We start from the raw sequence: 27,263 nt of genomic DNA, 5'->3' as shown, positions 1-27,263 counted from the left end.
GCTCCTCACCCTTCCCTGCCACTCCCCTGCCCCGCGCTCCAGGGGGACTTCACACGGACTTTGCGAAGGACCTAGCCCAGTGTCCCGTGGACAGAAGTCGGCCATGCTGGGCCAGGATTTATTCAGCTGGGTCTCTGCGGCCCAGCAAGGGCCTGGCACACAATAGGTCTGGATGTGGTGTTTAGAAGCGCTTGGCTGGCAGCAGGCTGGCCCCTTATGTGTAGTGCATTGACTGAGGGCCCTTGTTCTCTGCCAGCCCGAACACTCATCTGCCTGCCCAAGTGGGTGGCAGCAGCCTGGGCTGTTTCCGGCACTGCCCTTACCCTGCTGTTCACCCACTCTGGCCCCAGCTTCTTGGTGGTATTCCAGGGTGGGGGATCCCAGAGGAGGAATGACATCATGCGCAGCGAGGTCTTTGGAGATCCTCAGAGAAAGGCGCCTCTATAAATGCGGCTGTGATTAACCCTGTTGGAACCCATTTGGTGTTTTAATTGCCCCGCCAACGGCCTAGCTCAGCACCCACAGCTGGGTTCCCAGGGTTGGGAGCCGATGGGCCGGGTGGGGCCAAGAGGGGCCAAGGTGGGGTGGGTGTCCCGTCCTTCTGAGGCACACAGTGGTCATGACGTGTAGGGTGAAGGGCTGTGTTGACCTCCTCAGCCCCTCTGCAGCCTTCTTGTCTGTCACGCAGGCCTGAAGGTGCTCTGACTACAACCCAGTCCTCAGAGATACCGTGTGTTGTCTCCTGTCTTTAGCCTTAGCTTCCTGAGGGCAGAAAATGGAGGCTTTTACTCCAACCCCCACACAAACCACCAGGGAGCCCAGTTCTAGTGGCGGGAACAGTGCCAGGTGACTGGATGCCCACCCTGCCCTCTGGGAGCTGAGCCTGTAGGGTAAGGAAGGACACAAGATTCCAGGATGCTGGTCAGGACTGTGAGCGGTAGAGAGCGGGGCTCAAGGGGACTGAGTGGGGAGTGGTATTGCAGGCCAAGGGGCACGGAGCGGTGTAGGTACCGGGCGACCCCCCAGCACAGGTGGGCTGTGTCCCAGATCTGAGCTGCGTCAGCAGGGCTGGGAAATTCGCAGTGGCTAGAAGAGGGAGAAGTGCAGGATCTGTTCAGGTAGGAAGGTTGCTAGCAAATTAGCCCCTTCTTGCTCCTGGGCTTGGAACACAAAAGCCTTTTAGAACAGGGCCCCACAGCAACCAGAAGCCAGCTGAACATGGCGTTCTTAAAGCACTCGCTCACTTCAGCCTTGAGACAGGGATCCAGGGGATCAGCCTTTCTTCGGGAAGAAAGAGATTAGCGCCTTCCCCCAGAGCGGCACCAGACCCACTGGAGGCCTCAGACGCACAGCAGCTTAGGGAAGGCTGAGGCCGACGCAGGGGGACAATTCCTTTCTTCCCTTCATTCCAGAGAGGAAAACAAGGTTGGCAACTTGGTATAATCACACCTTGTACACATGCCCCTTGTCCAACTCTGGTCTGAAAGGTAGCACAGCAAAGCTACAGGACAAGGCACTGTTGGACAACACAATAAAGTAGCGTTGGGTTATGACCCGACACATAAAACAAATACCCACGAGCCCACACTGATATAAATGTAGGACTGAGTAAGAAATGAGGGAGAATCCCCAATAATCTATACAGACATTCTGCCCTCAGAGAGGGTAGAACAGGACTCCTCATTCCTCAGCATGGGCAACACCTAGTGACTTTCTGTCAAAGAGGACAGTATGAAAAGAGAGAAGAAAATTTACGGTGGAGAACCCTGACAAACGCCTCCTTCAGCCAGGTGGTCAAGGTCAACATCAACCCTTGATGTGTGGTCTTACTTCTGTGGTCTTCCTCCACAAGACACGTAGCCCTAGTCTCATCTTTTTTTTTTTTTTTTTTAATGAGACAAATTCCAATAGGGGGCCTCCTGGAATATGCTGGACCCATACTCTTCCAAGCTGTCAAAGTCATAAAAAACAAGGAGTCTGCCAGAGCCAGGAGGAGCCTGAGGAGACAGGACAACTGAATGGAATGTGGGGTCCTGGACCAGAAGAAGGACAGCAGGGAAACTGTAAATCTGAAGCAAGCACGAAGTCCAGTTAATAATCATCATGTACGGATACCGGTTCTTTGGTTGTAAGAAGTGTCCACGCTAACGTAAGATGCCGACAGGGAAACTGGGTGTGGGATACACAGGAACTCCCTGTGTTACCTTTGCGATAATTCTGTAAATCTCAAACTGTCTAGAAGAAAAGTTTATGAAGAGACAGAGAGAGACAGAGAGAGAAGGAAAACGAGCGGCTTGGCTCTGCCCTGGCCAAAGCCCCGCCGGCAGGACAGACAGGACCAGGAGCAGCGAGGGTGGAGGGGAGAGGGAGGCGGGCGGAACAGGCAGCTGCTTTATTTCAGAACAAGACACCACAGCCACACCCCTGCCCCCCAACACCTTGGAACCTTGGGCACGGGTGAGCTGGGCAGCCACAGGCCTCAAGAGACAAAGCAGAGGGAAGTCTGAGTGTGTTCCTTCCCCGACCGGAGGGACAGCCGCCACTGCTGTGGTGTGGCTCCTCAGGTGTTCAGGGGATAGGGAGTAAGGAGCTCAGGGGCCCCCAAAGTCAAGGTGAGGCAGAAGAGTGCCACACCTCCCCTGATGGCAGAAGGAACGGATGCACCCAAGGGCTTGGAGGACAGAGGAGCAGAAGGGCCACCCCTGGGCTGAGTTCCGGTATGAGTGACAGCAGCGGAGAGTCCGAGGGACAAGGGCGTTCCCAGGGAAAGCATCCAGGGTGGGGGTGGCCATAAAAGTCCTCAGCTGTGTTTATTCCCCAGTCGTGCCAGGCCTCCTCTCTCCCGGGGACCCGATCAGACACAACCGGGGCCTTGCTTGGGTGCTGAGAGGCTGCCTGCTCACGGTGGGTGCCTTGCCTCGGGGCAGTCCCAACTGCTGGTCCCACAGAAAAAGTCCTCAGGGAGCTCACTCAGAAGTCCATCTAGGTCATCTGCAGGGGGAGATGGAGAGGGTAGGCAGACTTAGTGTCAGCGTTAGGGTTCCACGTGACTCAGGTCCAAGGCTCCTGCCCTTCAGGGAGGCCTGGACCAGGCCACACAGTTGGGCAGTGGTGACCGCACTAATGGGCCCGAGGCCGGCCTGACTCCCACCTTCCCTCTGCTTCCCACACACACACACACACACACACACACACACACACACACACACACACACACGGGGTACGGACACAATGCCTGGGCCGTTCTGTCAAGAAAGACGCTTTGCCTAGGCCTCAGTGGTTCCTCTCTTTCCATCCAGAGTGCCTGAGCAGACAGACGTTCTCTAGTGCTACCCTCTCATTGGCCAGAGGGAGAAAAAAGGCGGGGAAAGCCATTTGAGGTGTTCAGAATCATTCCCTAATCATTCAGAAGCATTCCCTAATCTGGTTTCTCACCTCAAGAGCGTGAGACAACATCATCCCCTTCCCCAAAGGGCATTCAGGGGCGTTTGGAATGAAAGTAACTGACCCTGACTGTAGTTCTCAGACGGGTGCTTGTGTCTGAGAACTTGGAAATGGAGCTTGGTACTGTTACTGCTGACACAGCAGCTAACACATACTGAGCGTGTGCTGTACCGGGTGCGGGGCCGCACCCGCCGTACTCACCCCTTCCTTCCAGTCCTCACAGTATACTTCACGGGGCAGTTCATGGTGCTTCCTGTTAGAATCCCCACTTTATCTGAGAGAACCGAGTTCAAAGAGGTCAAACGGCCTGCCCGTGGTGAGCCTACTCAAGCTCCATCCCATGCCAGCGCCACGGCTTCCAGCTAGAAAACTCCCGCGCCACGGACGGGATCAGGCCGCCCGCGGAGTAAGTCGGGCTGGAAACTACCCCTGCAGAGGCAAGTCTGGTCTGGCTCAGGGCACGTGATAAACATGGCTGCTGGAAGGATAGAAGCCTGTTTGGGGGCATTCAGAATTTGATTAAGGTGACCAGCCCCGTACTCGGGGAAGTGGGACTGAAATTTGTAACAAAAAAAGGTGCCCCTCACTAGCTACATTAGGATGGTTCGGGGAAACTCTATATTTAATGAAGGGGAATGAGCAATCAGTGAGGGCCCAGGAAACTGGGAATCAGAGTAAGAACGAGTATTGGCGTCTCCAGGCCCTGTCCAGCCACCACGAGTAGTTGTCCGCTCGGCATGTCTGTCCCTACAGTGGAGATGTGACACCAGCCACAATATCGTACAGGCAAGTCTCCTCAGTCTCACTCCCTGACCACCAGCGACCTTCTGAGGATGGTTTGGCTTGTCAGCAAGCTTACTTACAAGGACATTCCAGAGAAGATTCCAGCATAAGGAGTACTTTCTCATAGGCTATAAGTAAATGGGCTGTGTGGTTTATCCGTTGGTCTAACGCGAAATTGGTTCATGTGAGACACTTAAAGATTTATCTATTTATTTAAGTAACCTCTACACCCGGTGTGGGGCTTGAACTCACAACCCTGAGATCAAGAGTCGTACACTGTTCCGACTGAGCTAGTCAGGCGCCCCTAACGCGAGACACTTACCCATAATCTCAATGAACTGTGAGGCCAGACAGGGTTGAATTTATGGAATCGAAAAGCTAAGGCGCAGACTTGGATTGTGCTAGCTTCATGTGGGGGATGCTGCCCCCCGAGGAACAAGCTGGCTGTACCCTAACCCAGTATTTGGGCCTCTCGGGTCTGTGTCCTGGTCCCACACGGACGTGTGAGTCCTCAGCACCGCCTGCAGGGCCTCTGAGCTTGGTCAGGATACGGCAATCTGCCTCTGGGGTCTGGCCATCAGCCCGCGGAAGACTCAAGCTGTGGCAGAAGGACGGTGCCGGTTCATCTCCTCCTTGTGGCTAAAAGCACATGGCGTGGAAATGGGGGAGACCTGTGGCTCACGCTGTATCTGCTTTATGTGGCCCCTATCACACCGGTAGTTAGTTCGGGGCCTGCAGCCTGGCCAGAAAAGACACCACATACAATTTCTGTAAGGTTGCGTAAGACCCAAAGATTCACAGGAGGAGGAGAAAGATGCAGCCAGGTTCTTCTGGCTGTGCTATTCAAGAGGAAATAGAAGGAGAACCTCTTTTGCTCCTGGGGAGCTGACTCCCTTACCTGCTTCTGGGAGTTCTTCCTCAGGGGATGCCCCTGCTTCTGCATCGTGCGCTGTTCTGAGGCCTCTTCCAGACTTCGCAGTCTCATGGTGGAGGCTGCCAGGGAAGCTCCCTGGGTCCTGGGGACAGACACCCTGGTTACTAAAGCCTGTGCTCTGGATACCCCTCTGGACAATTCCACATCCACCCAGACGACCTCAATGGAAGAGGTGGAGGTTCAGGAAAGACAATACAGAGGAGTGTGGCAGGGGCCAGTCACCCAGGGGAGGGAGATAAAAATACCCAACACCCAAAACAGCAGGTAATTAAAAAAACAAAACACTTTTTGGGCACTCTTCTTTCCTAATTTTGTTGGCATCTGGTGCTTTAGGAAATCTATATATAGTTGGAGCAGAGAGTGAAGAAGCCATTCAAAAATATGCTGAGGAGTTAGCCTGGGATTAAAAAGCTTTTAATAATGCCCACACTAGCTGATATATGAGCAGGTAGTGGAAATTAGTAATTAAACTGTTAACTATGGTTAGCCCTAGGGGATGGCAGCGAGAAGAGTAAGTTACAAGCTTTGCTTTATTCTCTGTACCATTTCGATTTTTGTCAAGGGGTATGGATATCTTGAAACTTAAAAAGAAAGATGATCTTTTGGAAGCAGGGTGATTTTGAGAAAATGTGGAAGGTTAAGGGGAAAGATAAGAGAAATGGAAGTAGGCCATTAGAGCCAAGGGTGGAGCGTGAGCAGAAGTCATCAGGTCTAACCCTTCACTTCAGAGATGAAGCAACAGCAGGGGCAGGGACGGGACTTGCCCAAGGTCACGTTACAAATTACCAGCAGAGTGGGGACATGACCCAGGTCTCCTGACCTCCAGGCCGGGCCATGATAACAACCCAGGATCCCGGGAAGTGTGGAAGTGGCCACAGAGGGGACACTGTGTGCCAAGTCAAGGCCAGGCTCTGCACTCTTAGTGGAGCTGCCTGGAACCCCGGGCTCCTTTAGTTCCCAAGGGGGGTGTCCCCACCTGGGTTCTGTGTGGGTGCCGCCTCACCTAGCATAGGTGGGGGCCAGGAGGGAAGATGCAGACTAAGTGCCAGCTCACCCGACAGTCTGAATGTAGCTCACTGTTCTCTGCCACCTGTAGCAGATCTGAGCCTCCGTCACTTACTGAGGGCCACACCCTCTGGGGGACGCACAACTTGCTTAGTTCTCAAGTGACTCCTATCCTCTCCAGTGCTCAAGCCTGCCATCAGATCACGATCCCCAAGAAGCCAGCTGCTCTAGGTCCTGTTACTGTGCCATCTGGCAGGCGGCTGGACCAGGAACAGAAGGAGATGACCCTGTCCCCAGAGGCATCTCTTCACCTCAGGGCAACTGCCCCCTTCACACCTCTGCTCCCCAGGGTGAAGGAGGGGAAGACACCAGAATATACAGGCAGAAAGCGGATCTCCCGGGCCCCGTTCCATCCCGCTCCTCTTACCTTGGGGAAGGGCGGAGATGGCTTGAGGAAGTTCCCATCCCCAGAATCTGGGCCGTAAATATGGACCAGGTTGTTGGGCGTCACGTTGAGGTAGTGATTTCGGAGCGAAGGAGAAAACACTCCAACCTCGGGTCGAGGAAGGGGAAGGTCAGTGCCCTGACGGGGCGCTAAGATGCTGTCCCATGCCACCTGGTCCCCGCCTGCCTCTCCCTCTCTGGCTTCTGCACCAGGCTCACCCAAACTGCTCCTGCCCCCGCCCTGTAGAAGCACATACCACACCCTCCTCTCCACACAACACAACCCCCCCCCCCCATCCCCATCTGCCCCACAGAATAGGAGGCGGGGTCTAGCACCAGCCCAACCACTCCTGGCCTGGGGACCGGGGAGGGAAGGGAGCCAGACGGACAACTCAGGGGCTTCTCCAGGGTTGGGAGGGTTGGAGAGGAGGTCCGCATTTGGAGCCCCCCATACCTGCTTCAGCAGCAGCACTGAGCCAGGCTTCAGCTCACTCTGCCGGGCCTCGAGCAGCAACCTGTGCACCGTGCCCTGCATCTCTCCTGCAAATACCGTGCGGCCCATCAGTCTGGGTCAAGGACAGCGCAGTGACTGGTTTGGGCCCTGGCTGGGAAGTGGGCTGCTCACTGCCTCAATTTTCCCATCTGCAAATGAAGAGGGTGACTCCTCCTCATCTCCTGAACTCCACAAAGGCCACTCATCAGACACCCCCAGGACCTAACTTCTCACCCGTGGGGTCCTTGAAAACCACACTGGCGTCCATCGTGCTCCGACTCAGGGACTTGATCATCACTGCCATGTTGGGGACCTTGTTCCTGGGAAGCTGCCTCAGGGCTGCCTGGTTACAAGGAGAGGCATTTGCTGAGCAAGCCACATCCCACCTGTAAGGTTCCCAAGTGCACCAGGGCAACCGGAGGGGAGGAGGAGGGGAGGAGAGTACAGGTGTGGTGATGCTATTTTTGTGGGGGGCAAAAGGGCCGTCTGAAGGACCCATCCTGTCTCTCTCTAGCAGACCCGAAGCTGGCAGGTCCTTTCTGCCTCCTGCTTCCTTTCTCCAGCATATACGTATTTATAGAGAGCTACATCACAGCAGGCCACCAGAATGTGTCTGCATATGACCCTTGACCTCTAGGGAGCTCGATGGGTAACAGTGTGCTTACCCCCGCCTCATCCAGGGCCTGGATGTGCAGAGACATAGCCATAACCCACTTCCTGCTTCCACCTGTGCCTGATACTGTCGATGCTAGTGAAATGCTAGGTGAGCCGAAGATGATACAACCAAAAGGGACTCCGTGCTGCTGCTCAGAGACAGGCCTGGGGTAAGAGGGAGCAAACGGACAGCCCCTTTCCTAAGGTGGAGTAGGACAGCAGGTTGGTAGGAAGGGTAAAAACGGTCTTTCTTGCACATCTCAGCACTCAGGACCCTTACCTTCCGCAGCACCATGACGATGCTATAGGTACAGAGAAAGCAGGTGGGGTCTCTCTCCTCCAGGCCCAGAGCAGATTTCATGGCCAGCCAGGGCCCTCGCCCAAAATCCTCCTCCACCGACGCCTGGGAACTAGTAACAATCTGGCACCACAGAGCAGAGGGGGAGCCTGTGTTAATGGACCCACCTTGCTACAGACCTTGACTGAGACAGGATGGAGGGGTGGGAGGGAAGGGCACATTCCCTGCAACACGGTAGCCACAGTCTCTGCTTTCGTTTATCCCCTAGGTCTCAGAATGGTACGTGAGATCTGGTTGCACAGCACATCTTTCATTTAACAGCAATAGCAAAGGTGCTCCTTGTTTATTTCATTTCATTTTAGGGCAACTGGGTGGCTCAGTCGTTAAGCATCTGACTTCGACTCAGCTCGTGATCTCACGGTTCATGAGTTCGAGTCCCACATTGGGTGAGCACAAGCCCGCTTCGGGTGAGCCCCACTCTCTCTCTCACCCCTCTTTCTCTCTCTCCCTCTGCCCCTCCTGGGATCCTCTCTCTCTCTCTCTCTTTGTCCCTCACTCACTTGCACCCTCTCTCTCAAAAATTTTTTTTAAATTTTAAATCAGTGCCTGACTTTAGTTGTCCCGAAGCAAAAGACGGTCTATCCATGCTTGTCTCTTGTGTAACAGCCTCGAAAAGTCTTAGGGCCAGGGAGCCCCCACTTACATTGACAGGCTTTCACAGTGCCTTAAGTCATTTTGAAACAGTCATATTTTATTTGGGATGCCTCTGGCTTAACTATTAACCTTCTTATATTAAAAAATGCTCATATTAAAAAACGCCTGGGTGGCTCAGTCGGTTAAGCATCTGGCTTCGGCTCAGGTCATGATCTCGTGGTTCATGGGTTCGAGCCCCGGGTTGGGCTCTGCGCTGACAGCTGGGAGCCTGGAGCCTACTTCAGATTCTGTGTCTCTCTCTCTCTTTACCCTCCCCTGCCCGCACTCTGTGTCCTCTCTGAAAAATAAACGTTAGAAGAAAAAAAAAAATGCTTTGAACCCAGAGGAGTATTTGCTGCTTTGGACCTGAAGTGGACTGATAGATCTGTGGAACTACAGCAAAGAGAAAAACTGCTAGCGAATTAAAAGCAAAAGTGGGTGTGAGGGCAGAGTAGGTCAACGAGAATCCCAGTGAGGAGGAAGGATGGGTCTCCCCCACCAAAAAGGAATCCACCGGAGGCAAGATGAAGGCAGATCGTTCCCCACTCAATTCTCAGAAACCTGAGAGGAGGGGTTCCTGAGATACAATTTCCTAATACCTATTACGCTCCCCTCCCCTGAGGAAAGACGGGAGTTAGCTGGGCCTTTCTTTCTTAGAGGAGTAGGGAAGACTGGACCCCTGGCCTCGGTCAGCATCAGGACAGGCTTCACTTTGTGCCAGGAGAATCGCCACTTTCCCAAACGGCCTTCGCCATGTGCCCTTTGGTGCGTCACCGCGGGGAGGCCTAGCAGCATAGACTGCTTCTCAACTCCTAAAACGTTCAGGGATGTCCCTCACTCTTAAGTGATGCCCAGGAAGTGAACATCCGCAGGGAACCAGTTACCTCGGCCCGGAATTTAGCCAGGGCACCATGAGTCGGAGTCTGGGGTGTGGAAACCATGATCTCCTCCAGATTTTTCCCACTGTGCTGCAAGGGGAGAGAGAAGAAGGCGAGAGCGAGCTCAGCAGCTGTTATTTACAAGTTGCAGCTTCTTGTCTGGGTTACATAATGAGTTCAGGAAACTATCAGGGACAATTAACACATATTACGTCTCTCCTAACGAAGTCTCAGGAGCCTCGTTGGCAGCTCAAAAAAAGATGCTTTGGGGACTGTTTTGGGAATGTGAGGGAGCTGGAGCTGGCCCAGGAACAAAACCCAGGGCTTCGTGAAGGAGGCAATGACCCGGATAGAGAGGCCTGGGCTAGGCAAAGGGGCAGCTTTCCCCAAATCCCTTCTCAGGGACCGAACCCTTCCCTGCAGAGATCTAGCCCAGGAGGAAGGTAGATGGCCTCCTTGGATTTCCCTTAAAGTGCCAGCGAAGAGCAAGGAACAGGCAGAAATTATCTGAACTGCCCTAAAACGTGAGAAAAGGAGCACACCAATCACCACCAGATCAGACCCGCAGAATCCCGTTATCTGGGATCTGATCCAAGATGCTTTGACGGATACTGTCCCTCCACCACCGCTGAAATTCAAACTCTCAGCACAGCCCGGCTTCCCCACGCCGACCCCGCACACCAGCCGCAGTGAGCTGTTCTCTGCACCTCTGATGGCATCTTGCTCTTACGCCGCTGTGCCTTCGCACACGCTCTTCCCGGTCTTGCCACCGCTGACATGCCTCCCGGAGAGCAGCCTTCCTACACACACCTGTTAACCTCCTAGCCATCCCTCCAAAGCCCACTCGGTAAGCGTAAGGAGTCCAGTGTCTCCCCTGCACCTAGGGAATGACCTCTACTCACACTATGCATTTTATGTCTAATCGCTCGTTCGCGTCCGCTTCTTCCACTGCGCTGGAACTACTTCTGTTTTAACCTCTGCATTCCCAGTTCCAAGCGAACTGACCAACACATACAAGTCCTTAGGAAACACGTGAATTAATCTGCCTTGCCTTAGTGCTAGCAAACAGTAGGGGCTCAACAGAATAAAAGTTGTGAGGTTCTCAGAGCCAAAGCACCTCTCTCGCCTGTGGTTTTTCAAGCACTTGATTCTTTCTTCCCACTTTTTTTGACTTCTTCTACCACTTGGAAAGCCCCCCTCTCTGGGGTGCCTGCGTGGCTCAGTTGGTTAAATATCCGACTTCGGATCAGGTCATAATCTCGCGGTTTGTGGATTCGAGGCCCGCGTCAGGCTCTGTGCTGACAGATCCGAGCCAGGATCCTGCTTCGGATTCTGTGTCTCCCTCTCTCTCAAATAAAATAAACATTAAAAAAAACAAAACAGCCCTCTCTGCACTTTCTCCTTCCCTCCCTCCCCCAGGAGTGAAGATATTCTGGGACCAGATTCTCCCCCTTGTCCCCGCAACGTCCTGGACCCCTTCTGCCAACGAGAACCTGTCACTCACCTGGTGGGGCAGGATCCCTGCGGGGCCGGGGAAGCGGCGGGTTTTGGTGCGGGCGGGTCGCTGGGGTGTCCGGTTGGCAGCAGTGACCAGCTGCACCAGGTGGTTGGTGACTATGGGTGGCTGGAGAACTGCTTGGGGAACCAGGGAGGAATGGGGGCTCTTTGGGGTGCCGGCAGGACACTTGACGGAAGCCGCTGGAGCTCGGGGTTGTAAGGGGCTCCGAGGAAATAACGCAGAGATAGTCCTCGAGGGAGTAGAACAGATCGAGTTGGGAGTTCGTGGACCAGGAAGGTGAGATTTGCCACGCAAGCAGGCATTTGGACGTTGGAATGACTGACCAGGGAAAGGACTTTGCGGGCTGCTCTGAACAGGCCGGCCAGCAGCTTGGAGAGGCTGTGCCGCTCGAAGAGCAGGCCCCTGAGGGCAGGCTTCCGAGTGGGGTTGCTGAGCAGGAACTGTTGAGGCAGCTGGGGTAGGAAGGTTGCTCACGGCACCGGGTCTCAGGTGGGGCTGTGCAGTCCTACAGTGGACCCCAGGTGCTGGGGGCTCATCGTCGGCTAACATGACACTCGTTATGTGGGAGGCAGGCGTGGGCCCCTTTTGGCAAGACCTGCTCAGCTCAGCTACGCGAGCCTTTTTAGCCAAAGCTAAGTCCTCCTGCTGCCAGGTGGGCGGGATTCCCGTGGCCTCACTGCTGATTCCAAGTTCCAGCTCCACGCCAGGCCCCTCCAGCTCCATGCTTGCCAGGACCTTATCAAATTCATCTTGTTCAGGCCCCTCAAAGCCACTAATCATCTGCTGTTGGCTCTCAAAGGTGAGCAGGGAGCGGGAGGCTGATGTCTGGGGTCTCGCTGGCTCTTTGAGCACTTCTGGCAGGGACACTCGTCTCTGATGGCCAGTCCAGCTGCTAGAAGTCGAGACAGGCCTTAGGGGGGCTGTTCCTATGGAAGGCGGGTCCCTGATGGCCCTGGGCATGCTGGAGGTAGGAAGGCGGAGTCCCAGGGCCGACGGGCCCAAAGCCTCTGAAGGAGCAGTGGGGCGTGACGGCAGCTGCCCAGAAGACTGTGCCGGCACGGTCTCCTGTGGCCTAGAAGAGACAGGTCTCAGGCATCCAGCATTCAAAGGCCGTGAGCCAGCAAACTCGTTCTCTGCATCCTCCACAGCAGATAAAAAATCCTACAAAGAAGCAGAGATAGTGGGTCTTGGCATCTGGAAATCAAGAAACACACTCTGTCTCTCTTTTTTTTAACGTTTATTTATTTATTTTTGAGAGAGAGAGAGAGAGAGAGAGAGAGAGAGAGAGAGAGAGCGCGCACACACCCACACATACAAGTGGGGGGTGGGGCAGACAGAGAGGGAGACAAGAGAATCCCAAGCAGGCTCCGTGCTGTCAGCACAGAGCCCAACACAGGGCTTGAACTCATGAACTGTGAAACTGAGCCAAAAATATGAGCTGGACACTCAACCGACTGAGCCACCCAGGTGCCCCAAAGGAACACTCTTGCTCTTACTTTCATGCATGTGGCGTGTGTATAAGCACAGATATATGCAAGTAAGAAACCAAGCCATGAAAGACAATGGTGGAGTCTCTCACCATCTTTGACCTTGTCCATGAGCCCACCTCCAGACTTTTTTTTTTTAAGATTTTATTTCTAAGTAATATCTATATCCAACGTGGGGCTCAAATTTACAACCTAGAGATCGAGTCCCATGCTCCACAGGGGCGCCTCGTGGCTCAGTCGGTTAAGCATCTGACTTCATGGGGCGCCTGGGTGGCTCAGTGGGTTGAGCGTCCGACTTCAGCCAGGTCACGATCTCGCGGTCCGTGAGTTCAAGCCCCGCGTCGGGCTCTGGGCTGATGGCTCAGAGCCTGGAGCCTGTTTCCGATTCTGTGTCTCCCTCTCTCTCTGCCCCTCCCCCGTTCATGCTCTGTCTCTCTCTGTCCCCCCAAAAAAATAAAACATTGAAAACAAAGCATCTGACTTCAGCCCAGGTCATGATCTCGCAGGTTGTGAGTTTGAGTCCCGTGTCAGGCTCTGTGCTGACAGCTCAGAGCCTGGAGCCTGCTTCAGATTCTAGGTCTTCCTCTCTCTCTCTGCCCCTCCCCTGCTCATGCTCTGTCTCTCTCTCCTTCAAAAGTAAATAAATGTTAAAAAAAAAAAAAAAAAAGTCTCATGTTCCACCCACTGAGCCAGCCAGGTGCCCCAGAATGTTTCTGGTAGAAGCCTGGAGGTGATGGGATGCCTGGCTAGCTCAGTCGGTGGAGCATGGGACTCTAGATCTCAGGGTTGTAAGTTCGAACCCCACGTTGGGTATAGAGATTAGTTAAAAATAAAATCTTTAGGGGCGCCTGGGTGGCGCAGTCGGTTAAGCGTCTGACTTCAGCCAGGTCACGATCTCGCGGTCCGTGAGTTCGAGCCCCGCGTCGGGCTCTGGGCTGATGGCTCAGAGCCTGGAGCCTGTTTCCAATTCTGTGTTTCCCTCTCTCTCTGCCCCTCCCCCGTTTATGCTCTGTCTCTCTCTGTCCCAAAAATAAATAAACGTTGAAAAAAAAAAATTAAAAAAAAAAAAAATAAAATAAAATCTTTAAAAAAAAAAGGAAATAAGGAATGAAAGAAACATTCTTTTAAAAAAAATTTTTTTTTAACGTTTATTTATTTTGAGACAGAGAGAGACAGAGCATGTACGGGGGAGGGTCAGAGAGAGGGAGACACAGAATCTGAAACAGGCTCCAGGCTCCGAGCTGTCAGCACAGAGCCCGACGTGGGACTCAAACTCATAGACCGCGAAATCATGACCTGAGCCGAAGTGGGCTGCTTAACCGACTGAGCCACCCAGGCGCACCAAGAAAGAAACATTCTAAGGCTAAGTCTTCAGGTAGCTTCTCTCGGGGGACAGGGAAGCGGTGGCAGTCAGGGGAGTGGCAGGAGAAGCAAACATACCAGGGCACAAAGGAATCCAATCACCCAAGGCCACACACCCATCTCAAGAAAACAAGCTTTCTGGTGTCCAGCCTGTGCAACAGGGGTCTATCCAGCTGGTCATGCTGCCTGTTCTCAACGCACTCCTCCCCCCTCCTCCACCACACACACACACACACACACACACACACACACACACACAGCCTTCACTAAGCCAGAGGCCTTGGATCCAGCAAAATAGGCAGAAGTTAAATATAGCTTTTCAGGCAAGTTAAATTAAGTATGGATTCCAGTTGGGAAGCAAGGTGAGATTGACACCTTCGAGAGCAACAGACCTGTTCTGAGGGTGTTTTTAAGTTAGAACTGCTGATTTAACTGACAGGAAGGTCCCCTCCACCCCCAACCCGTGCTGCTGCATTGGAGTGTCTGGGCCAGAGAAAGGTTTTTTCTGGCTTTGTGTATTATCGGGGGTGTAGCATACTCTAGCAGGACTATCATGGGATTTAGCAATAATAACAATATTAGAATTACAGCAGCAATAAAATCCTGATGATTCTGGAGGTTGACAGATCCCTTTTCTCCTAAAGAGCTCACTCACAGGGGTGCCTGGGTGGCTCAGTCGGTTGAGTTTCCGACTCTGGCTGAGGTCATGGTCTCGCGTCTGTGAGTTTGAGCCCCGCGTCGGGCTCTGTGCTGACAGCTCTGAGCCTGGAGCCCGCTTTGGATTCTGTGTCTCTCCCTCTGTCCCACCCCACCCTCAAGCTCTGTCTCTCTCTCTCTCAAAATAAATAAATAAACATTAACAAAAAAAAAAGAGCTCACTCTCATACATGATGTCATCTGCCTTGGGAAGGGGGAAACGGACTGGCCATGGAACAGAAACTTGAACTGTCAGAGTCCTTCACTCTTCTTTTTTTTTTTTTTTAAAGTAATCTCTATGCCCAATGTAGGACTTGAACTCACGACCCCAAGATCAAAAGTCACATGCTCTACCCACTGAGCTGGCCAGGCACCCCACAGACCTTCATTCTTTTTAAAAAAAAAACTTTTTTTAATGTTTATTTATTTCTGAGGCAGAGAGAGCCAGAGCATGAGTAGGGAAGGGGCGGAGAGGGAGGGAGACACAGAATCAGAATCAGAAGCAGGCTCCAGGCTCTGAGCTGTCAGCATGGAACCTGATGTGGGGCTCGAACTCATGGACTGTGAGTCATGAGACCTGAACCGAAGTCAGTCGCTTCGTGACTGAACCACCCAGGTGTCCTGAGACCTTCATCCTTAATCCCGTTACTGGCCCAGCCATCCTACCATCACCTGGTAAGAACCAAGTGGGGCACTTAGCCACTTTTGCAGCCTGTAAATACACATCTACAAAGCTGAAAGACAAGGACAAGGACACATCTCCTCGACAAAGCTGGCAATTTTGAATTTTTTTAAAAACCGAATTAGGGGCGCCTGGGTGGCGTAGTCGGTTAAGCGTCCGACTTCAGCCAGGTCACGATCTCGCGGTCCGTGAGTTCGAGCCCCGCGTCGGGCTCTGGGCTGATGGCTCAGAGCCTGGAGCCTGTTTCCAATTCTGTGTCTCCCTCTCTCTCTGCCCCTCCCCCGTTCATGCTCTGTCTCTCTCTGTCCCAAAAATAAATAAACGTTGAAAAAAAAAATTAAAAAAAAAAAAAAAAACCGAATTAAAGTCTCCAAGTGATAACAAAAACATGTAACAATCTGAAACCATGCCGGGTGCCAGGGACCATGTAAACATTTTACCAGAATTCTCGCAATGAATTTTCACAATGGCCCTAATAGATATTATTATTCCTGTTTTATGGATTCAGAAATGGAGACTCAGAGAAGTTAAGTACCTTCACAGAATCAGGATTAGAACTCATATGTGCCCCTGTCACTATGTCTTAGGGCTTCTGTGAATGAGCAAAGCCAGAGACTGATTTTTAAGGGGTCTGAGGAAGTTCTGTTTTCCCTTTCAAACCTCAGGTTCCAAAAGCCTCAAAAGAACTGTGAAAAGGACTGTGGGGCCCCTGGTGCAGCATTCATCACCATACTAGGTACAAACTGGGCATCTGGACAAATTCTAAACGTGATTTTTATTTTATTTACTAAACATGATTAAAAAAATTTGTTTTAATGTTTATTTTTGAGAGAGAGAGGCAGAGCATGAGCAGGGGAGGGGCAGAGAGAAAGACACAGAATCTGAAGCAGGCTCCAGGCTCTGAGCTGTCAGCACAGAGCTTGATGTGGGGCTTGAACCCACAAACCTGTAAGATCATGACCTGAGCTGGAGTCAGATGCTTAACTGACTGAGCGCCCCATTCCTAAACATGATTTTTAAAGCACAGAGCTGGGAGACAAAAAATAGGCTGGAATGGCTTGTCGCCGATAAAGTAAAGCAATTCTACTCTATAAATGCAGCTTAATAGTTTCCACATATGTAGACTGGAATCAGGAGGCGAGGACCTCACCCGGATTGTTGGTGCTGTATTCTTAAGCAGGTTAATTTACCTATTTGGGTTTTACTCACTTCAATCCTACCTCTTTCTGAAAAGGATTTCAGGTAGCAATTTTGGGCCTCCCAGAGGAAACTATATCCATTGGATCTGAGCAGAAAGAGAGCTGTGGGGATGGCTAGCTTATTCAGTGATCTCTGACTATACCCCCAGATTAGAAATAGCCCTGCCTGGGCTCATCCCTAGAAGTCCTGGTTTAATTGGTATGTGTTAGGGCCTCAGCAGGGGTGATTCTAATGTGCTGGCTTCCGATCCCTCAGTCTAATCCCTCATCTTCTGAGAAAGAGGGAAGGGAAGAGCCTCTGGAGCAAAAGAATATCCCTCATACTGTAGAAAACACAAGGCCAGAGAATGAAGTAATTTTCCCTGGCTCACATAGCCACTTGGCGACCGACCTCAGGCCTCCCGTCATCCAGTCACTGTGTTGTCTCTGGCTCTCCATAAACTTTCTTTCCCACCTCAAGTATGTCATCGTAAAGGTGAATCGAATCATCCACATAATATAGCTTCCAGGCCAGGGCCCTTACCATTTAGGCACCTCCCGTCTCTGGCTTTGTGTTTCTAAAAACGGTTAAGTAGGCTGTTTACATGTCTCCTGTTTTCTCAGCCTCTCACAGACACAAAAGCTATACATGTCAAAAGAAAGGAGGCTGGGGCAGGCTGCTTCGCAATGTTCTGAGTCTGGGTGTTTACAACTCAAGACCTCCTCTGCTATCTCTGATCACCAACACTTCCTTACCTCATCTTCAAACTCCTCTTCCACAGTAAACAGCTTCTGCAAACTGCATGCCTGAGAGGAAAACAAAGCAATTGAGGTTGGAGGAGAAATTCTGCTTGCAAGTACATTCTGTCCTCACTACGCTTCTTTCCAATTCTAACACGACCACCAGGTGTACTGTTTTTTATTTTTATTTATTTTTTTATTTTTTTGCTAGTGCTGAGGGAGGAATAAGGGATGAGGAGGGGAGAGATGGGATTTACTTAAAGGCTCGGATGATTTAGAATCCCTTCTTGTAAAATAACCCACGCAGATCCAGCTGCATTAGCCCTGGGAGAGGGGGGAGGAGGCAAGAGGAAGGCTGCCAGAGGGAACCTGGGTCATTCTTTGGACTCCGCGCCGTGCACATGGGCTTAAGGATTTTGCAACATCCCAAAGACCTGGCCTGGGGAACCCATGTCAAACAAGAGAGAGGCCACCATAAATCCAAGCATGCCCAGCGGTGCTAGTGGCCTTGTTTCTGAAAGCCAAACCAATGGTTTCCTTCTATCTAATCCCATGCCCCAAAGCCAGCGTCCCAGGAGGGTAGGATGTCCCAGTCCACGGTTCCTTCTTTCTAGGCAGCAGGGCTACTGTGGCCAGCTCTTAGACTGGCGTCAAACTCAAGAGCAGCGGGCTGTGCCTAAACCCCGGTTGCCAAAAGAGCAAGAGCTACAGTTAGGCACCCCCGCCCCCACGCGTCCAAGGATCAGAGTGACCGGGTTAGGGGGAGGGGGTGGGGGCTCTGGAGGCGTGACGTTTGAACCAACCGGGGAGGATGACCAGGAGTTCTCCAAGAAGAGATGGAAGGCAACAGGAGGGAAACAGGCCCAGAGGGAGGGAGGTGTGTGGCGAGGACCTTCCCAAGGGTCTCCGGGCAAGCACTGACTAGAACCTAGGTCTCCCGAGGCCACCAAGCTCTGACCCAAACCCTAGCCGGCCTTGCAGCTAGCACGAGAGAAGGGCTGGAAGCCGGAAGGCAGTTCTGCGGCCTCGGGCGCGGCATTACCATGGCGACGGCCGGCGGGCTCCGGCGAGGGGGGTGGCCGGGAAGCCCCCGACTCGAGGGGTCGCCGGGGCCTCGGTCTTGGTTGCGGTGGGAGCGTCGGAGTCCGGGCCGCACGGTCTCTGAGACGAGGTCGGAGAAAGGCTACTCAGCGACCCTGGCGGGGGCCGACAAACCCGGGAAGCCGAGCACCAGCGCCCGAGGCCACTTTCGAAGCGGCCGCGACTCCCGAGTCTCCGCCCTCTTAAAGGGGCTGGCCTATTTCTATCCCGCCGACACAAAGGCCATTCCTCCGTCAGTCTTCCGCCTCGGCCTTAAAGGGAAATGAATGGGCTCTCGGTCGCCCCCCAGCGGCCCCTCGGGTCAGGTCGGCGGCTTCAACAGGAGTTCTGGGAGAGCAGGCTGGGAATCCTGGGTCCCCAGTGCCGCCCACACCCTCCTCTCTAGAGTTAAGCACACCAGGGACCTGGCACTAGAGCGTGAGTCTCATTCACATCAGAATCCGCCCCATTGGTCTGTCTATCCATTCATCTGTCCATCCATCCTTGCAACACGTAGGTATTAAGCAAAGATGTTCTTGGTCTTGCTCTTTTTACCCTTCATATTTCAGCTTAGATCTCAGATCTTCCCTGTCACTCGTCTCTCAGGTAACATCCCTCCACCCATGGTTTACATCTTTATTGTGTGTCTTCCTCACTCAAATATGAGCTCTCGGGTTTCAGCACCAAAACCAAAACAAACCAATCAAACAAACAACAAACAAGCAAAAAATATGAGTTCCGTGTGGGCAGGGACTTTGGCTTGTTCAGCTTTGTATCTCCAGCACTTAGCACAACGCTCAATAGAATTATTGAATGAATGACACAATGACTACCGTGTATCTGGCACAATGCTGAACACTGGAGACAGAGACGTTAAGAAGAGTCCTTGTCCCTCAAGTTCACAAGTCAAGGAGACATAGGTCAAAAAATAGTCTAGGATAGTTGTGCAGAGAGATGCACAGGGTCCCAGTGAGCTGGCATAGCTAGTTAGCTCTTATCACTGAGCCAGTCCTCAGTCCTCCTGTTTTCCTTCTTGCTTGTCACTATAGGGAGTGACATGAGAGCCGCATAGTCATTTATTTGTTTGTTTGTTTGTTTGTTTGTTTGTTTATAAGTAGGCTTCCCACCCAGCTTGGAGCCCAACATGGGGCCCGAACTCATGACCCTGAGATCAAGACCTGAGCTGAGATCAAGAGTCTGAGGCAAGGGGCGCCTGGGTGGCTCGGTCAGTTAAGCGTCCCACTTCAGCTCAGGTCATGATCTCACGGTCTGTGAGTTTGAGCCCCGCGTCGGGCTCTATGCTGACAGCTCGGAGCCTGGAGCCTGTTTCAGATTCTGTCTCTCCCTCTCTCTCTGCCCCTCCCCTGTTCATGCTCTGCCTCTCTCTGTCTCAAAAATAAATAAACGTTTAAAAAAAAAAAAAAAAGAGTCTGAGGCTTAACCAACAGTGCTACCCAGGTGCCCCTAGAGCTGCATAGTTTTGAGGACTCAAAAGGCAGGAGGAAGGTAGCTGATTCAAGTTCTTAATGATGTGATCTTGGATCTTCTCTAGGGTGGCCTGGACTGGCCTCACCTCTGGACAGCCGTCATAGCTTCATATGGACCAGTTTACCCATCACATGTCAGAATGGAAGCCAAAATGGCGATGGGAGGTGAAAGCTGGACTCCTCCCATCCAATCTGGGAATTCCTTCATAGCCTCTGTGTTCGTCTGACCTGGGACCTCCTCTCCTTACTGGAATCCTGGGCACAGCTCTTCCTGCTTAGCTATGGATGATCCTGGAGACCCAGTCTCAGGGCCCCTCAGGCATCCGGGCTCTGTCAGCTCCAGCTGAAGGGGGATCACAGACCCCAAAAGGCCAAGAAGACTAATAGCAACTCCTATCCACACTGGAGTCTGAGGCTTCCAGTATTAATCACGAGCTCATTTTGTCTCCACAAAGATCCCATGAAGACTGAGGGGCCAGTATTATTTTACAGGTTAGGAAACTGAGGTCCAGGGGATAAGAGACCCCCTGAGGGTCACACAGTCACTTAGTGGTGGATCTTCTGATGGGAAATCCTATTTTCTCCTCCATCACTTTTCTAAGTTAAATGAACTTGGCCATCTACTGCCCCACCTCTTGTTAGAACCTGGATGGAGTTGGGGATAGGTGGTTGGAGCAAAGGGAAAATGTGGACCTGTGACATTTTAGAGAGGAGATGGCAGGACACAGTGAGGAGGTGGTCTGCGATTTTACAGTTGGGAAGGACCCCCATACTGAAGGGTCTCCCTTCCCCCAAATCAAATGTCATCTTAAGGGAAAAGCAAGGATTGGGTCTCCATGGTGATGGGACCTCGATCCTTTTCTCCCTCCTCCTAGAAGAGAGGTTAGTGTTCACTCTAAGAACCAGCCTTGAGGATGATGGAGACTCAGGCCAAAAAGGAAGGGGTGGGTTCCGGGAAAGGGCAAAGTGGCCTGCCCGGACTTGGGCTAGAGGGCCACACGAGAAGACACCAGCTCCCCAGCTATGAAGTGGGGTACAAAAAGGAGTGAGTGTAGTGAGAGGGTCTTACTAGCACTCTGATGCAACCCGTTATAACAGCCAGTACTTCCTGAGCACTGTTCTGGAACTTTCCATGTATTGGCTCACTTGATCATTGTAACAAGCCTCGACATAGGTGCTAGGACTACTTCTGCCTTACAGAGGAGGAAAAGGTCAATGTCTTGCCCAAGCTCCTATAGTTAATAGGTGGTGGAGCTGAGATGAGGAAGCAGGCAGTCTGATTCCACACAGGTTTAACCACTATGTCGTTCTGCCTGTTAGAATTCCAAGGAACGGGGTTCTTAACCTGGGGCTTCAGGGAATATAAGCCCCCTATAATTATAATTATGCGCAAAAACTGTGCACCTATGCCTATATGCCCTGTTCTGAGCGAGAATCCGTGGCTTTGATTACATTTTCAGGGGTCAGAAACCTGTTGCCTTGCTCTTTCTTGGGACTAGGATACACCCCAACTCCCCCATCCCCGTCTATCCCTCACCTTGTCCAGATGCCTTCCAACTGTATGTACATCAGGGCTTACAAACTCCCATCTGAGCTATGGTGGTAGCTTCCTGCATGGTCTCCCTAGTCCAAGCTCTCTTCCCTCTGTCCATTCTTTCTAACATGCCAATGGGATACTATTTTCCATCATAAAAAATTTTCAGTCCTCTCAGTTGCTGAGGGATGAGATATAAAATCCCCAGGGCCTGCAATGCCCTGGTGTGTGCCTCCCTGCCCTAGTTCATCTCTCAACCAATCTCCTAATCAATACCAATCCTTCTCCACCCCACTCGTTCTTCATGCCCTGGCTCACAGGCTGCCTCCTCTAAGAAGCCTTCCTTACTGCCCCAGGAGATCTTACCGAGAAGGTAAGAGAGATTACCTTCTCTTTGGTTCCCTGCATTTTTGGCCTACTTCCATTATGACTTGGGTCTCTTATATACCTTGTATTGTCTTTAGGCTTCCCTCACACCTCTCTGCTGGATTTCAAACTCCTTCAGGGCGACAACTGTGGCGTTCCTTTTGTGAACTGGTACTTGGAAAAGGACTTGAACACCGAAGACATTTAGCAAGTGTTTGTTGAATGACTTAATGCCATTTGTCAAGAGGGAGTATAAATGAATCTGCTTACTTCCCCAAATCCCTGCAGTTGCTGGATGAGGAGACTCACCTTCTTAGGTACAAAGGAGGATGCACCTTGAGTGTGTATGTGTGTGTGTATGGGTGTGTGCGTGTGTGTGTGTGTGCACGTGCACCAATGCCAGTGCATGTGTGTTTGCAGACAGCATGCTGCATTGACCATGAAGTTAAACAAATCTTGGTTTGTATTTGACCCTGTTGCTAACTGGCTGTGTGACAGTTTGCGTTAAGTTACTTTTCTTCTCTGAAACTTAGGTGCCTCATCTATAAAAATGGGACAATATACCTTCCTTGCAAAGTTGCTGTGAGATTAACTGAATTAACGCATCGAAATGGCTAACTCCATGCCTGGCACGTTGGCAGGGACTCAACAACGTGGGTTCCCTTCCCCCCTACTTGAGTTGGCAAACATGTGCTGAGATTTGTTATGAGAACCACATGGTTTGAGTTTGTATCTATTTCAGCATGTTTGCAAATGCATTTTCCCCTAACTTGTATTTTTATTGTACCAACAGTTGTATGTGAATCGGTGTGCTGATGTGTGTGTGTTTATGTTTAGATTTTCCTTGGTATGGACATTGTGAGTCTCGCGTGGCCACGTTGGCAGGTGGGTGCTGTGTGAGCGTGTGTATGGAATTAAATGACTGTTGCGTGCTGCATAGTGGGTGGGGGTGCTGAGTGTCTGGGCTGGGGGAGGGCTGATCTGTTTGTGTGGCTTTGTGTGCGTGAAGGTTGTGCAGACCAGCGCTACTGATAGACCATTCTGTGTTGATGGAGGTGTTTTCTATTCACTCTGTGCGAAGGAGTAGCCACTAGTAACCTGAGGCTTTGAGCACTTGGAATGTGGCTAGTGAAACTGAGGAACTGAAGTTTTTTGTATTTAATTTTAATTAATTTGAATGTAAATAGCCATGGGTAGACTAGACAGAAACCTCAAGACTTGTTCTCCACAGACCAAGTGGTGTGCATCCCCCTCCGTCTTATCCCAGAAACCCGTCTATGGGGGCACTGACCCCAGCAGGTAAGTGGACCCGCTGGAGCCCCGCCCCCGCGCGCGCGCGCGTGTGCGCCCGTGTGCGCGCCCGTGTGCGTGTGTGTGCGACAGTCTGAGTCGTACAGAGGGGGCTGCTGCAGCCTCCCCCCCGCCCTCCAAGTCCCCAGGAGAGCAGTGAATCAGCCTGACAATGAGGTGAGTCATTCATGAACTGCTCGGCCGACCCAGCAGGCGGGAAGCAAACGTCAGCCAGCCTCCCAGCCCTACCCCCTACAACCCCCCAGTGGGATCGCTCAACCCCACGCACTGCAGATGTTGAAGAAACTGACGCGGGCGAATCAAGGCACCAAAGCTCATCTCCTCAGCCCCTCCCTCTGGTTTGCAATCCATTCATCCCCCAGCCCCTTTCTCCCGTCGGGTGGCGGGTGGCCTTATGAGTCATCTCAAGATCTACGCCCCCAATCCGACACCCACCTGCTCTAGCCTCTCCCAGTTGGTCTTCCTCCAAGGTTGGGGGAGGGGGAGGGGAAAGGAGGCTGGACCCCTGGTGGGGTGCCAGGGTCCGCCTTTGGAAGCCAGACTGACCCACTCAGAGCTGTGGGGGTGGGCAGGACTCTGGGCAGGCTGCAGCTGGCTGGATCTTGGAGAGCTGGCATCCAGCTTGCTTGGAGGAGCTTCAAGAGGAACAGGGGGTGGCAGGGAAGGAGTTCCTGAAGTGTGCTGCCTCGAGCACCTGTGGCTGGTGGGGGGTGGGGGGCAAGAGTATTCCTCTGGTTTCCAAGGAAGTCCTACATGGTGTCTCCCCAGTATCCCCAGTACCTGACAGTCTTCAATGCCTGGTAGCTTCTCTCCTCTGTACGCCCCCCCCCCCGCTTGTTCCCCCTATCACCTATACACCGCCACTCCCATGTCAACCTTCAGCCGTCAGTCGTCTTCTCTTGTACTGAACCCCCTACCTGAGGCTTCTGACTTGGACAACGGGTCCCATGGTAGTGTCCCTTACTGGGTCGGAAAATACTATCCAAAGCCTTAAAAATGTGTAGACCCTTTGACAAAACAACTCCACTTCTAAGAATTTATCCTAAGAAAATAATAATTGAAGGGCGCTTGGGTGGCTCTGTTGGTGAAGCGTGGGACCCTTGATTTCAGCTCTGTGCTGACAGCGAGAAGCCTGCTTGGGATTCCCTCTTTCTGCCTCTCTCTCTGTCCCTCCCCTGCTCACACTCTGTCTCTCCCAAAATAAATTTTAAAAACTTAAAAAAAAAAAAAAAGAATTTGTGGCTTTATACAGGAGAAAAACGATTTATTAAATGTTTAAAAAAGCAATTTGTGGGGCGCCTGGGTGGCGCAGTCGGTTAAGCGTCCGACTTCAGCCAGGTCACGATCTCGCGGTCCGTGAGTTCGAGCCCCGCGTCAGGCTCTGGGCTGATGGCTCGGAGCCTGGAGCCTGTTTCCGATTCTGTGTCTCCCTCTCTCTCTGCCCCTCCCCCGTTCATGCTCTGTCTCTCTCTGTCCCAAAAATAAATAAACGTTGAAAAAAAAAAAAAAAAAGCAATTTGTGGGCACAGTCATGGGAATTAATTGTAAGTGGGTACTTATTGGGGTGATGACAATGTTTTAAAGCTGGATTTTTGTGATGGTTGTACAACGTGGTAAATTTACTAACAAATATTGACTTGTACACCTAACACGGGTGACTGTTATGTTATGCAAATTGTACTTAAAAGTGCTTAAAAACTCCTGATAAAAGCCATTTCCTGGGCTGTCCGCCATTAAGGTCAGTCTTCCAAGGGGATCTGGGGCGTGGATGCCAGATAAAATAAAGGACACCCACTTAAATTTGAATTTCAGATAAGGAATAATCTCTTAATATAAGTATAAAAACAAATAAGTTTTAAAAAGTTATGAACTTAATATAATAAGTATACAAAATTATTCTTTATCTGAAATTCAAATGTAACTGGGCATCCTGTATGTATTTTTATTTGCTAATTCTGGCTACCCTCGCCTGGAGTCCTTGCTCCTGCAGGTTTCCTGGAGCAGGGAAACAGACTTGGGGGTGGATATCTGGGCTTGCACCCCCCACCCATCCCCAGGGCAATTCTATAAAGCCTGGGAGTGTGAAATGGGGAGCTCAGGAGCCAGAAACAGCAAGGTGAGAGAGGGTGGGGAAGGAGTCATTTCCGGTGAGGAAGGTGAGTACCTTGCCCAGGGAATGGGAGTGGCCAGTAGCCTATCAACCACCTCAGAAACCCTGGAGTGGTAACACTGAGGTTGCAGGGGGAGGGGGAGGGGGTTACCTGGAGCCTAGCCGGCCAGCCTTTCACACAAGTACTGGGTGTCAGGCCCCAAGGACGCAGTGAGGAGGATGTTGTCCATCTTTAGAGGTGATAAAACAGATTCGAAGAGTTTTAAGTACGTTTCCAAGTTCATGGCTAGGAAGTGGCCAACTGGGTCTTTATACTCCGTCCTTGGGGTGGAATCCAGTGGTTAAAACAAGCAAGCTCTGGGCTCCACTAACCTGGGCAATAGCTGCACCCAGAATAGCCTTTGTTTTTACTTTATTTTATCTTTTTAAGTTTATTTATTTATTTTTAGAGAGAGAGCACGAGCAAGCGAGGGAGGGGCAGAGAGAGGGAGAGACAGAATCCCAGCACTGTCCGTGCAGGCCAAGCAGGCTCCCTACTGTCAGATCACACATGACCTGAGCCAAGATCAAGTGAGATCATGACCTGAGTGATCATGACCTGAGTGAGATGACCTGAGCCAAGATCAAGACCCAGACGTTTAACCAACTGAGCTACCCAGGCGCCCCAGAATAGTCTTTGTTTTTAAACAAATGCCCAGCTTGTTGTAGGAGCCATGACGCTAGCTTTCCCCAGGCGTGGCCGTTGCTGAGTGTAGAGACAGGGGTCTGGGCCAGGGAGGCATCTCCACTTACTGGGTTTGTGGCTTTCGCAGGTTTGTTAAGTCTCTTGAACTTCATCTTTTTTTTTTTTTTTTTTTAGATAGAGAGCAGGCGAGAGTGAGAGAGACTCTTAAGCGGGCTCCACGCTCAGCATGGAGCCCGATGCGGGGCTTGATCCCAGGAGCCTTGGGATCATGCCCTGAACCGAAACCAAGAGTCGGATGCTCAACCAGCTTAGCCACTCAGGCGCCCCTCCTGAACCTCATCTTAAAAGTGAGCTACTAACAGTCACACCCACCTATGGGTCAGAGGATGACACCGAATGGTACAGGGAAAGTCTGTTGTCTGCTGCTCTGTCTGCCAGGCACGATGGACGTGCCAGAGACCCTGCTGCTTAAGGATGATGGAATGTGCCTTCCAGACATGTGAATCAAGGATTTCCTGCGGAGGTCCTGGGTCCTCAAGGAGTTTCCTGGAGAGAGATGACAGAGCTGTCTCTGCCCGTTTGGGGAAGACCCCCTCAAAGCTGGGGAGACCTCACCTGGTGCTGTACCCAGAGAGCCTGGGTTGTGCCCTGGCCTGCCACATACTGGTTGCTCAACCTCCCCGGTCCTCCTCTCCTTGTCTAGAAGATGGAGTTCATAATATCGACCTTGTAGAGTTGTGAGAACGAGAACATAGGAGACAAGGCCCTTCAAAAAGGAAGTCGCTCGACAAATATTTACAAAAAGGGGGGGCGAAACGTGTGTCACCTGAAGACTGTTTGCTGGAGGGAAGGCAATTAGGCCGGGTTTTGAGTGGTGATAGTCCTTGCCCCTCCACGTAGCATGTAAGTCCATGTCTTGTTCTCTTTTGTTTTATGACCTTTGGGCCAAGAGGGTCTTCCAGAATTAGAGGGTCCAACCCTCCAATCACAGAGGGGAAACTGAGGCTCAGAGAGAGCAGATGATTTGCGTGAGCTTCTAGGCCAACCTGACCTGTGTCTCCCAGACTCCCGCCTTCCCCACTGTTCCATCTTGTTTTCTGGGGCTCTGTTGTTTCCAAAGGATCATAAAGTTCTGAGAGGGCAGGCACATTTGCATACTCCGTTCCCTCCCAAACACCCATGCTCTGCCCAGAGAAGAGCCTCTGGAGGAACCTGCGGACATGTGGGATGTGACTGACCACAGCTGTCGCTTCCAGTCTTGTGTTCGTGTGGCCTCGACTCTTGAGCAGGCAGAGAGGAGCCCTGTATAGTCCAGGAAATCCCGGGCCTCATTTCCAGGTCCCAGCAGGGACGTGGGGGAGAGGATAGGCTTCCTTTTCAGCCATCCCCCTGGACCTCC

At 51.9% G+C, this 27,263-nt stretch overlaps 1 protein-coding gene across 1 annotated transcript; it reads right to left on the bottom strand.

The window, feature by feature from the left end:
- Positions 1–1,835: 1,835 nt before the first annotated feature.
- Positions 1,836–18,599, bottom strand: HROB (homologous recombination factor with OB-fold). Its single transcript, XM_032591185.1, has 10 exons — positions 18,334–18,599; positions 17,307–17,357; positions 11,131–12,306; positions 9,633–9,716; positions 8,038–8,178; positions 7,338–7,446; positions 7,065–7,150; positions 6,594–6,719; positions 5,126–5,243; positions 1,836–2,991 (listed from the first exon to the last, which is right to left on the bottom strand). Exons 1-10 carry the CDS (start codon positions 18,334–18,336, stop codon positions 2,900–2,902), a joined length of 1,986 nt encoding a protein of 661 aa, XP_032447076.1. The 5' UTR covers positions 18,337–18,599; the 3' UTR covers positions 1,836–2,899.
- Positions 18,600–27,263: the final 8,664 nt, after the last annotated feature.

This window comes from Lynx canadensis, chromosome E1 (assembly GCF_007474595.2).
Source record: "Lynx canadensis isolate LIC74 chromosome E1, mLynCan4.pri.v2, whole genome shotgun sequence".
NCBI classification, from domain to species: Eukaryota; Metazoa; Chordata; class Mammalia; order Carnivora; family Felidae; genus Lynx; species Lynx canadensis.
This window is presented reverse-complemented; position numbering and strand designations above follow the sequence as displayed.